This window comes from Felis catus, chromosome D4 (assembly GCF_018350175.1).
Source record: "Felis catus isolate Fca126 chromosome D4, F.catus_Fca126_mat1.0, whole genome shotgun sequence".
NCBI classification, from domain to species: Eukaryota; Metazoa; Chordata; class Mammalia; order Carnivora; family Felidae; genus Felis; species Felis catus.
In genome coordinates this window covers 25,912,665-25,926,119 of record NC_058380.1, presented here as the reverse complement: position 1 = coordinate 25,926,119, position 13,455 = coordinate 25,912,665, and the positions used below count along the sequence as shown (strand labels likewise).

Genomic DNA, 13,455 nt, shown 5'->3' with positions numbered 1-13,455 from the left:
TGGGACTCCCCCAAAACTCTGAGTGACGTTTCTCACACTCTTTCTTCGGACACCTTTAGCCTTGAACGTTGCCAATGCCACACGGGGTGACGGTATGTGTTTGAGGAAGGGAGAGGTATGTAAGGCCCTACACAGAATGCAAGACACATGGAGATGAATTATAAAACTTTATTGGCTTGTTAAAAAAAAAATGAATGAATTCAGCAAGTACATTTATGGTCTATCCACATTGTTAAAACAGCACTTAAAAATAAAATAAAAATGATTATCCATTATTTACAGGAAACGTGAAAAAATGACTTTAAAACCTGGAACATTATGGGGAAAAACGGGGCATGCTGATGATTCACAGACTGCCTATGGATTACAGCAATACAGCAAGTGGATGTGAACAGGAAGTGAATGAAACCCGAGGATTTTTCTCTCTCTGGAATGTCTTGTTATTTTTCCCTTTTATTTTCTTTTTAACGGTATTGGGGTATAATTAACAAGTGAAATTGTAAGGTATTTAAAGGATACAACGTGACGCTTTGATAGACCTACACATCCTGAACGGAATCTTGCTCTTTTATATTTGATTACGCTCCACTCATAAATAGACTGTCTTAAAATAAAGGGGGCGAAAATCTCCGCTCTTTTCCTTTTCCTGCATTTTTTTTCTTCCGTGAAAACTAAGGATTCAGACACAGCCAGTAGCAACCCATCTTGGGTGTCCGCTAATGACCATCCCAAGGCCCCACTGCAGCATTAGCCTGAATTAAACCCAGAGTGATCTCCCTGTCAGAATCAGATGGCCGGGAGGGTCCCTTGTCCCTGACGACCGAAACGAGGAAATGGGCCAACTGGAGTGGAAAGCCGCCTTCTGTGACAACTGTTTTCGTGTCACTCTCTGGGTTGGGAGTTCTGTTCACTTAATTCCGTCTGGCAGCACCCCACAGAAAGTGATATTCTTGCCCTGTCCGGGAGAGTCCTTAGCCCTCCCAGGGGCCCTTGAGTAGATCTGACGTGGCCGGTGGGCACCGTAGGTGTGTGAGCACAGCAGATACATATAATGAAACGGTGGCCTCCGTTCCGGTTTCCTTGGAGTCCAGTCTGCAGGGGCCCAGGGGGCCTCACTGACCCTGGCCTGACAGGAAGGGCACAGCCCGCGTGGCCCGACGCAGCCACCCGGTGAAGGCCTTGCATGACACAGAGTCCTGTCTTTCCAGTGCCCCACGCCCCCCCGCCCCGCCTCTGCACCTGGTCTGGACAATGCAAGACAAAATGAACATCTACTGCCGGGTGAGGGGACTGGATGAAAACCAGGGAGAAGTTCTAGGCAGAAAGCCTAACAGTGCAAGAGTGCCTCATCCCGCTCCGCCGTGGCACGAGAGAAGTTACTTCAGGCCCCGTTCGTGTTTGTTCCCATTTTGCAATGAACATAAAAAGCGTGTGCGAAGCAACCAAGAAAGCAAATAAAACCAAGCCCTCCTGTCATGGAGTCAGTTTGGATTGCTAGAGGGACAGAGAAGTCAGGGGTTTTAAGCAGATCACGAGACCAGACAAAGGAGAGACAAAGCAGATGCGCCTCCCTCACACTCGCCCTCGCATGGGGTCCTGAGCTGACTTCCTGACTGTTGGCCTTGAGCCGTTGGCTCCTCAGACTGGTAACCATGGCCTCTGCTCTGCGGGAGGCAGAACCTGGAGCCCTAACCACTCTGTGTGACCTTCAGGCCAACCCCCAAGGTGCTCTGAGATTCGGGGTGGAGCTGGGACTGCGTCCTTCTCGTCTGTGCCCCCTACTTTTGGAAAGACACTCAATGGGTCAAAAATGAAATGGGTCTGGACTGGAAGACCAGGAGTGAAAACCCCAGACTCGATGGTCTCTCAAGTATGTGGGGATTCATTTTTTCCTCTGAGGAAATTCACCTTCCTTGGCCTCAAACCAGGGTCATCGGGGATGCCAGTGGGAGTAGTGTCTTAGTCTGTCCCAGCTGCCTTACAGGCTCCCAGGGGGACGCCATTCAAAGTGCGGGCCCTGAGCCACACCTCTTGAGGTGGCACACCTGTTTTCCGTTTACCAATGGCCACACGGGTACGTTAAGGGCCCACGAACGGGGCTGTGTACTTTCCCACCTGAACCCAATTACCCCCAAGTGGGCCAGGCGACATGGAGTCACACTGGTGACATGGACTGTCACACTGGTGACAGTAGGCGATGTCAGATAAAACAGGAGGAAGGGCTTGCTAGGTTGTCTCTGGCCACGCAGAGGCGGGGCCAATTGGGATGGAGGGAAAACAGTGCCGTAAGAGAGTCCCAGGCAGGGTGACAGAGCCAAGGCCCTAGCTGGTGGAGGTGGCAGGAGAGCCCCAAAGGTAAGTGAAATGCCGGGGATCCCTGGGGTGCTAACCTCAATGATGGGAAAGCTCTCAGTGGCGATGCCAAGAAGTGCGTTTGCAAAGGAAAGGTAGTAGGAAACAGTGAGAGAACAATGATGTCGCTTTAAGACAAAAGTAACAAACGGGCAGCCCACAGTTGTTTTGTTGGCCTACATAATGTTTTAAAAATAACTGAGCCAACTTTTTAAAAATAGGGACATTTCACATAAAAAAAAAATACAGACTTCAAGTTTCTCTTAAAGAATCAGAAGACTGGGGAGCCTGGGGCCACATTCCCCGGTCAGCAGGAGTCGGCTGAGGCTGGGTGACCGCCGCCTCTCTGCAGGGATGGGTGTCTGCTCACCCAGCACGTGCCCTTTACGAAGGGTACCTGCCTGGCGCTGAAACGCCAGGTCCTTGTGGGGGCGGGAGGCAAGAGACTCGATTTCAACAAAAATGCCTCTTGTCGTTTTCTAATGCTGAAAAAATACATGATACGTGTCATTAGGAAGCTGTAAAAAGATTTCTTGTAGGAGACATAAAAAAGCAAAGGATGAAAGAGGGTTGGTCTAGAGTATAGAAATGAGAAGATATGTCACTGGCTGTGGTCTTCGGGGATTAAAGAAAAATGAAAACCAGGAACACAAGAACCATATGAAACAATTTTCTAATAGCCTGCTGTTTTCATCGTTCCCTAGGAGATGTCAACTGCTCTTTGATATATTAAATTGCCTTATCTGTCCACTTCTCTACATTTTAAAACAAAAATCTACCCTGGAAATCTTCTAGCTTTTGAGGACAAATATTCCTTTCTTTTTTCCCTTTCAGTCTGGACAACGCACAAAATAGTCCTTAAACAATTCATTGCCTTTTTCTGGTTCCACAGAATCAAATAGAGAAGGTTTTTTGAAAAAATAAATAAATAAAACTTGCACCGAATGGCCGATATTTAAGAATGCTTGGTGTACTGCTCGACTCTCAGTGTGAGTTTCCTTTTTCTTGCAGGGTTCGTGATTTCTGCAATTAGCTGGCCTTTTTGCAAATCAACAACTTTGGGAAAGATCAAAATCTAAGTAGTGACAGGAACTGTCATTCAGCAGCGAGCAAGAAAATGGGAATTCAGAGACTATTCAGGTCCCCCTACCCCCACCAAGGGCCAGCTGCTCTCCCGCTCAGATGTGTCTTTGGAAAGAAAACTTTTGAGAACAAGCAGCCTGTGTATGTTTTGAAGAAACTGCCCCTCTTTCAGGCATGGTTAAATGCTGTAATCCATAGGACTCTGTGAAATGTCTGTATCAAGCAATAACATATTTAGTGGCTAATGTAAAAGATAACAGTATAAAATATTCATCATGGATCATCTTTTTATATCAGTTGGTGCCTAAATGGATCCTGGTTTATTAAGATTAACGCCTTGGTTACACAGGATGCAAAACAGTGTTTCCAAACATGTTGGACTAGTTAAAAATCTATAAATCCTTAAAGCTGAACTGCAAAACTTGAGTAACTATTTCCAAAAAAAGATTTTGTTTTGTCAAACGTCAATAAGTTTCCAATCCAGCCATGGCATCTATGAGCATGCCTTAACAGTCAGAGCTGATTGTATTTTTAAGCAAAATGGTCCAGGCCTGGCTCCCGAGTCCCCCTAAGAAGAAAAGTGTGAGGTGAGATGGGGCAAGGGCAGCCAAAGTTGGCCGCGGGACAGGGATGCTACCTGGCAGATACGGACCAAAGGTCACTGCAATGGCCAGATGAGTGACACAGGTGTCCGTGCTAGGACTGAGGCTGGGGTGCAGGATTCTGTATCTCCAAGGCTACCCTCTCAGCAACGAGGCTGGACATGATAAACCACATTCTCATTACCTCTGTGCTGCTGGGGTCAGGAAGAGCCTTCCTGCCCATGAAAACCAGCAGTAGTGTAGGATGTAGTAGGGGACTATCCTTCTTAGAATATGGTCTCCTGCTCCCAGCAGGCCAGCCATTCTGCCCACAGACCTTTTCAGAGTAGAAAAGCTGTAGTTCTGTCATGGGAACAGCATGAGATACTGCGGCCTTCTCACTAGGAAACTTCTAAAAAGCAGGTGGATCGCAGGGGGCGAATAAAAGGACATACGCACCATATGTGTCTATTTCACTCTTTCAGTTATCCTGAAACTGACTATGCCTAACCTAAATCTATAGCCCCCTACCGCAGAGCTGCTTTTTATTTTTTTTTTCTGCCTGCTAATAAACTTTACAAAAATCATTAGCGTTGATTGCATGACTCTGGACTTTTATTGCCAGTGAAGGGAAGAACCTCTCAGTGGGGTCACCAGGTCCCCACAGCGATGCCCTCAACTCTTTTAGTCACTGCGCTGTAGATGGAAAAGTGAAACTTTCTGAATTCAGTTCTCATGAAACGTCAACAGAAAACGATGCTAACCTACGTGTTAGATGGAGATTAGGCTGTTTAGTGTGTTCTTATACCTGTCCCTAAATTTAGATTTTTTTGTTTTTAACTTTGCAGTTCACCTTTAATCAACAGAAACAATAAAAATCAATACATTTCCGGTATGGTCAAACCAGCACACCTTTCAGAAGAGATGCATGATCCAATGGAATTCCATTTCAGTTTTGTATTTGAACAATTGTAAGAACAAAAGAGAAGCATGAATTTAAGATGTTTTCTTGAGTGTTTTCTTAGCTGCCTGTGAGCTGCCTCTGCAATGGTGCTCCCCAAACACAGCTCACAACATCTGCAGGCTTCGTGTGGTACCTCCTGCAAACACCACGCACGTCTACCAGAAAACCCCAGCTACGCGGCACCTCCCGGGAGAAGCCAATGCCCGTCCCAAGAGTCCAGCTTACAAGGCAGCATCAACCAACAAGCACCAACCGCCCCCTTCTCTGTCTTTGCCTTTATTTCAGCTACCCATCCAGTGGGATCTTATGAAACAAAACAAAACCTAAAAGAAACACAAAATAAAACATAAGTCATGCTCAAAACAAAAGTCAATGAAAATTAACATACGAGTATAATCACTTTTAAAAGAACATAATAAATAATCAAAATCAAGACACAACATGGAATATGCTTTAAAACATAAAGTAACATATGATAACAGAACAGAAATTGGGAGAAAGTGTGCATCTCGTTATCAAGCCACTTAGTTTTAAACTTACAGAAAACACAGGAAAGATACGCAAAAGATTTCTGCACACAGTTCCCACCCACAATGGTGTAAGATGTTAACATCTTAATTTAAGGAGGAGAAATCTGTGTACAATATAGATGACCCCTGGAGAATTTTAATGTATAGGGGAAAAAAATAAAACTCAACAACAAATATCTGCCCAAATCCTGATTTTCTTTCCCCACTTACTTTCTCCAAATTATTTTCAAAATATCTTGTTTAATTACTCAGCCACCAGATCAAAGAACTGGCTAGTTTTAGTGTGAAATACTGGGCCACACAAAGGTTTATATTCTTTTTCAGGAATCTTAATATAAAAAATTAATTAATTGCCTAAATTCAATAGATCATACCATATACATGACACGCAGACATAGATAGATGGAATATCTATTATATAGCATATGATATACAGCATACAACATGTGGTATATTACATGTGTATATATATTGCATATATAAGACATATAGTATATATATCATATATTATATATAAAATATATAATATATAATAATTAATCTTGCAAACATTTATTGAGCACTGACCAAATAGTAGACACCACAGAAGATGATACAAAAATAAAGAAAATGGAGTTCCTTGACCTCAAATACTTAATTGCCCCACAGATGAAAAAGAATGAGTAAATAGCTTGCACAATAAATAACAGCTAATCCGCTTGGTATCAGGTGTTCTTCTAAGCTCTTTGTCCACATTAGCCCTTTTAAGTTCATAATAACCCTATGAGGTGGGTTCTATTAACACCTTCACTTTACTGATGAGAAAACTGAGGCCCTGGGAGCAAAGCAGCTTGCTTGAGGCCCAACAAGTGTGTGATGGAAAACAGACTCCAACCCAGAAGCTCTGATTCTGCAGCCACTGTATTGTGTCACTGCAGAGAGGACAAGATCCCTCCTACTTGACTAGGAACACCCAGCAAGAACAGGGGAGATTCATTACATACAATTCTGTGTGTAGTCTGCACGAATCTTCATCAGATCCCTAAGTGGCAAAATAGATGATGGTACTGTAGAAACCCCCAAGACGTTTTCAAGTTCAGCTTTGGAAGGCACTTCTAAACCCAACCCTCCAGACTCTGGATCTTCCTCACCCTGGTGTCTGATCTGCCAAGTGCTGGTGTCATCTGCCTCCAGAGCTGTAATTACCGCCACCAATCTGCATCATCATTTACAACAACCCTAAAAGAGTCTACAGAGCTTAATTTCCATGGCGCTTCTCTCTCCTGCCCTTCCAAGTCTCAGGAAAAGCTCTCAGTGCAGACGCCAAACATCGTTTATGGATTTAATCACTCACAAAGCGCTGAGAATTAAGGAAGCCCATGGTAGTGCTGATTAAGATGCCTTCATTTCGGACTCTAGTCTCCTTCCATAAGTTCAGCCTCCAGGCAAACATGAGCCACACTAGTTTAAAAGTGCACCGTAATGCACACAGGACAAGTGCACCAAATTAACCAAACACCTTCCCCTTCGAAGAGGGTGGGTCTCAAATTCCTTCCCGCTAAAACAATAGGATTAATATTAGGATATCAAGTTTGCCAATAAAAACAGAAGGAACTTGGTGATACAAATAGAAGACATAATCCCCAAACCAAAAGGTTTGTTGATTCAACATACTACTTTCTCTGTACATTCGGTTTTGAAAAGCTTTTGACTTTCAAATAATAATAATAATAATAATAACAGAATAGATTAAACTGTTATTATTATTATTATTATTATTTCCAATGGGCTCATGGAATAGGAACTCTTAAGAGTTTACCCATGTCCAAGAGTTTACAGCAGGACCCACACCACTCTTCCTTTGCTTCTGTTTTCTTTTAATATATATATTTATTTTGGGGGGTGGGGAGCACAAGCGGGGGAGGGGCAGAGAGAGGGGGACAGAGGATATGAAGCAGCTCTGTGCTGACAGCAACAAGCCTGATCGGGGACTCAAACTCATGAACCATGAACCGCGAGATCATGACCTGAGCCCAAACTGGACACTCAACCCACTGAGCCACCGAGGGGCCTTTGCTTCTATTTGCCACGTTCCTTCCCCCAGACACAGTCAAGCTCTTTATTTATTTATTTATTTATTTATTTTTTTAATTTTTTTTTTCAACATTTATTTTTGGGACAGAGAGAGACAGAGCATGAACGGGGGAGGGGCAGAGAGAGAGGGAGACACAGAATCGGAAACAGGCTCCAGGCTCTGAGCCATCAGCCCAGAGCCCGACGCGGGGCTCGAACTCACGGAGTGCGAGATCGTGACCTGGCTGAAGTCGGACGCTCAACTGACTGCGCCACCCAGGCGCCCCTCAAGCTCTTTATTACAGTTGGGAAACAATGTGCTTTGCTAGATGCAAGCTCTTTTGGACTGTCATTCATTCAGGCTGCAAGTGGATTTGCCCCTATTTAAACTGATGTCATGTGTCCCTCCTCAATGTCCTTCTGCTTTGCCTTTCGTGATGTGTCCTTCTCACAGAACCATACCTCAGCTCCACACTTACCCATGCAAGGAAGGGAATAAAGCCACCAGAATAACACAGGCAGTGTCTTCCGTGTAAGGAAAAGCCAGTCTGTCGCAATGATAAGCCATGTGCAGGTCTATATTCAAACTGTTACTACCTCTCCCCACCCCCACCTCAAGGAAGGCAAGTCCGCCTCCTCTCGGATGCACTTGATCTTCACACACTGTTGATACACTAAAGATACGCCACCATATATTGAAAAACCAGTTTGATTTAAAGACTTGACTCTTTTATAAGGAAATGTATCCAGTGCTTCCTATTTCTAAGGGCTTGATAGTAAAATTCAATCAGCTCCCCAATTTACCCACCAGGATCTCAAGACTTCTGCCCACTCATGTTCCAAGAAACCTAAGAAAGGGGCCACAAAATGATATAAAACAATAGATAATTATTTTCTCTTAGTGAGGGGGAAAGTTTTTAGACCACAACAAATGGCTGAACATCTTGCGGGTTTAGCAGCCAAACGAGCTGTCTAGCTTCTGAGCCTGAAATATAGATATTTTGACAATGTGACATTCTGAAGGATTTGCAGCATTCCGATGGTGCATGGTAGTTATCGTGAGAACAGCTCCTTTATCAAAAAAACTTCAGAGAAACTTTGCTGCCGCTGCTTGCACTGGCTGATCTAAATAAGAACAAGGATAAAGCAGGTGCTGTCAGTAATGTGGTGTAAAGTTGAAAGCAGAGAAAAAACCCCGGATGTGCCCTAAAAGTCAGCCTCTGCTATTTGCTGATTTCTTTGACCTCTTCAAAGGGATGGACTGGGGTGGGGAGCTGAAGGTCAGCGAAGCACTGTGCTTTCTTTACCACTGGCTTCCGATCCATTTAGATTTATTTACATTCAAACGCGCACACATTTCCCTCCTATAACTCAGAAGCAATCAGCCATAAAATGGCAAGGATCCGCAGCCCATTTAAATTAGCAGCAATTTATCTGGAGCAAAAAGGAAAACTGCTGAGTGGAAAGGAAGCAGAGGGAATGAAAGAAAGATGCAGCTGTTTGTCTAAAAAAGCAAATCTTATCTCATTTGGAAAATTCAAGTAGGGAACTGCCGACTTGGGCATCCGCGTGGCCTGGTGCCACTTTGGAGACCGTATGGTGGCCAGGGTGCCAGGGTAGCGACCCCCCTTCATCGGAGAGCAAAGCAAATGCCTCCTGAGCCTTCTGGAAAATGTCTACTGGGTAAAATCAAAGAATAAACTCCTATGTTCTCATGACACCGGGTGCCTTGAAAACAGTGGGTGCAAACAGCTTTTCGTCATAAAGGTAGACTTGGGCTGGGTGCAATCCTGCTTCATTTCAGCACCGGGGCTTAAATGCCGATCATCCTAATTTGACATTTGTGGAGCATTTAATATCTGTTTGTGGTTGCACCAACTGTCCCTTGCCATTTGCCTTTTTTTATTTTATAGGTGACTCACTCAACTCTCATGGCCAATGTGATGTGTCCAAGGTCACCCAAAAATAGAATCAAACAGTCAAAATCTAAACTCAGAATCTCTGGGCCATTGGTCTCTCTTTTAAAATGGCATCCTCTGCACCTGTAGTGGAAATTTCCCAACATGTCAGCCCCGTCTTGGTGCTTTCTTCTCCATGCTCATTCCGGAAGTTGCTTCATCATCCTTCGGACACCCCATTCCCTGCCCAAGGATGTATTTTGTCCACATGCCACCTCTCGCCCTAAGATCCTGTTCTACCAAGCATGCTCTTCTTGTTGAAGCCTTGACCAGGCTTAAAGGTCCATGCAAGGTCCAAGCCACTTCTGCAAGTGTTTAGTTGACCAGCTTCTCAACCTCTAGGATATTCTATTCCATTCATTCACATGGCCTTCTTTTGTATCTTTTTAAACTTGTACCCCTTTTCTGTCTACTTTCCTGTATCCCAGAGTGCAGGCCACACGAGGGCAAAGAGAGAATGTCTAGCCACCTTCTGTGCCAACAACGCCTTGCGCAATACCAAGGGCTGAACACAATTTTGGGATTCGGAATAGTGATGTCTAAACTTCGAGTTCTACTGAAGACCTTTGATGTACTCGGTAACAGAACCAAAATGGAGGAGAGGAGAGTGTACAAAACGAGGTAAGAACTACTGTTTCTCACTGGTAACTGGGTTAAGCAAATCACTTCAAAGCTTCCTGCATAAAATCACATATTTGCTCACAAGCATATTGAAGGTTACAGTGAGAAACGCGGTCACCCAGTGAGTACCTCCTGAAGCATTTTAAGCTCCTGGGGAAAAGGTGCCAGACTTAGTTTATTCAAATTCTTGTGATGATCAAAACCACTGTGGGCGTTGGACAAAGACAACTGTTGTCATTTGTTAGCTAAAGAAGAACAACTAAAATTAAATGGCTGAGGATGGTCAGCAAAGCTTTTTAAAGTTCTGGTTTGACTTTACATAATTTAGCTGAAAACCGAAGCAGGAAACACAAAGTTCTTGGCAAAGCTCGAACGTGTAAGGAAAGCCAAAGCTATTGCACAATTAAAATTTAATGATTCTAAGGAGGACGCGGTCTGATCGGCAGGGCCGGATGACAAGTGTCCAAGGGTTCAACTACTACCGCGTCAGGGACTTCACACAGGATGGGGAGCACGTCCACACACTGATGCCATGCTCCATCTGTGGCGTCTCTTAAAAATTCTACAAGTGGAGTAGAAAAAAAAAAAAAAGATGGGAGTTTGTGGTTTCAGGGGCACTGAGATGAAGGCTTTCACTACAACCACACTGAGACACCCAAATCAATCTATTGTTCTCCTGCGGGGCGTGTCTAGCCTTCTGGCTTACTTCAGTATGTATACAATGCAAAATCCATAGGGTAGCTCTTTGCTACATGAAGTGACATCTTCGTAAAGACACTGTTCCACAGTTCTGAGACCAGAGAGCCTTGCCAGTGACTCAAACGTTCAGGACACATAGGGATGGCATTATAAATTTCATTCCAGAAGGCCATGCACTCACAGCTTCCAATCGAGGCTTGTGTCTAGATTTGTTTTTGCCAAAATACTGTAGCCAGTGATTCTTCCTAGCGCACGAAAAGCCAGAGCACTAGAACCTGCCACACCCAAATAAAAGACAAACGGCATAAAAACTATTACTCAGTTAACCTACAACAACGTCAAACCTGCAACATCACACATACACAGTGGGAGTTGCCTGGCTCAACTGAAGTGTGGCTTTAAACCATGGCACACCGACCAGGTATACACTTCTAGAAAAGTAAATTAGGCATAAAACAAGCAAGAGGAAACAAAGCGCCGTGGGTCGGCCATCGCCTGCCTGACAATGATGATGACGGTGGTGCCGAAGAAGAAAGCCGGGGATGCAAGGGAGAAGGGCAGAAAGAGGAGAAGGAGTTCAAGAAACAGTAGTTGTTGTCAACGCATGTGGGAGACCTCAAGCGTGTAAGGGGGTGACCGTAATTACTGGAGAGTGGCAAGAGATATCCTAAAGCCACAGAAGAGGATTCGGAGTCCAGGTCCAAGTTTAAGCTGATCCACAAAGGAAGAGAGTCAGTAAACATTAAATCTGTCCTGGAGCACCATTTTTTTCATTGGGCCCTCCAAGCACAACTTCAGAAACAAACTTTGAAGATGGCTCACGGTCAGGATGCTTGAAGAAAGCAGCAGTGGGGGGCGGGGGCTTCTGTGTGCATCGTCTCTGCCTATGGTTGCAAAGTCTGGAGGTCAGATCCACTAATGGTTCCAATTAAGCAGAGAGAGGATCAAACAAATTGTCTTCTCTTGAACAGAGGTACCTTGTAAATCTCATCTCCATTTAAATGAGCTAAGGGCCCATGATAATGAAACCTCCCCTAACCACCAAGTATTCCAGAATGCAAAACAAAGATAGGTGGGACTGATCATCTCTGTGAACTGACTACAAAAATATGAGTTACCCAAATCTGTCCCAGAGCAGGAAAAAGAGCAAGACTTTGTTCTGTCTGGTGGTGGACTTCTCTGAAGGTAGGCTGCCTTCCTAGGATCTGGCACAGACGAGGTGAAGCCGCCAGGTCCACGTTCTGAGAACACAACTCTTGCTTTTCAAGGAGTCTGGCTCATGGGGTCACTCCCCAGCCCCGCGATGGTTTCCTCTCCCCTGTGTTGCTGCTACATCACTTCCTCCTCGCTGTCCCCTGCCCCCACGCAATGACATTACCTCCCACTGCCCAGGGTCCTGCTCCCAGGTCACGGATCTGCTTCCCACACACAGGAAGCTTGACAGATATCTATCTGGCCTCAGCCTTTTATCCAGAGAAGTGGATGTGCCCAAACTCAGACAAACACATCATGGGGCAGGAAGGAGGTCCTTCACCCAGACATGCCCTTTTTCTCTGGTGCCTTTTCCCCAAAGCAACATTAGCAGAATGACTTCCATCATCTCAAAGTTACCTTGCTAGAACAAGACCTAACACATGCCTCTTTTCCAAGAGGGGGAGTTTTGGGTTGGAAAGAAGAGTCATCCTGCCCTTGGCCAGACTACCTGGGACGTTACTTTACACTTCTCTGTGAAACTCAACTTAAAATCCCAGATTGGACCCTGCAAAAGCGTATCCAACTCTAACCCCAAAGGTTAGCCCTCACCCTAGAAAGGGTTATAAGGGAATATCCTGGAACCGTTCATCAGTCTGAAAGAGTACCAGCCAGGGGGCTCCTGGGTGGCTCAGTCGGTTAAGCATCCGACTTCGGCTCAGTTCATGATCTCACGGTTCGGGCGGGGGTTTGAGCCCCGCGTCAGGCTCTTCTGTGCTGGCAGCTCAGAGCCTGGAGCCTGTTTCAGATTCTGTGTCTCCCTCTCTCTCTGCCCCTTCCCTGCTCGCGCTCAGTCTCTCTCTGTCTCCAAAATAAATAAACACTAAAAAACAAATATTCAAAGAGTACCAGACCATTTACACCACCGAGAACAGGATTCACAGTCCAAAAATGCTTCCTCATCAGGCAGACCCCTCAGGATCTGGTGCCACGGTCAGTGGCCCTGCACGCCTCTTGTAAGTCGCAGGTAACCCATCTCGAAAGCCCTCAGTAAAATGGAAAGTGTATTCTCAATAAGAAGCTGGAGAAGTGCAAAGTCAATCCTTAAGACACAGCCTTGGATGCATTCAGACTGAGGCAGCCAGCAGAGCTCCTGACTTGACGTAAGTTAACCCCATGTTCCAGAAGCCTCTGCTGCTAGTGACACTTTTTCTTTACTCAAAGAGCTCATTTTGGAACAAGTCCATGCTGTCATGCCACCCAAGCTCACCATCCTTACTAACGCCTCGGCAGCATCTTACGGCAGCCGGCCATGAGCCAACCTCAGTGGTTCTACCTGGCAACACCCCTTCCTGAAAGACGAGCAAGATTCTTTCTCCTCCAAGTCCCTTCCGCATCCTTTGGTTCGGGTACAATTTCCACAC

At 45.1% G+C, this 13,455-nt stretch overlaps 1 protein-coding gene across 5 annotated transcripts in view; it reads right to left on the bottom strand.

Annotated features, from left to right (window-relative positions):
* Positions 1-13,455, bottom strand: part of NTRK2 (neurotrophic receptor tyrosine kinase 2) — a 335,632-nt gene that overhangs the window by 199,706 nt on the left and 122,471 nt on the right. Inside the window, exon 12 of one of the 5 annotated variants that reach the window (XM_023242222.2) lies at positions 155-5,303. The exons of the other annotated variants lie outside the window; for them this stretch is intronic. Within the exon in view, the coding sequence (XP_023097990.1) occupies positions 5,266-5,303 (38 nt within the window). The 3' untranslated portion in view covers positions 155-5,265. Of the gene's footprint in view, positions 1-154; positions 5,304-13,455 lie in introns of those variants that run through there. 5 annotated transcript variants of the gene reach the window in all.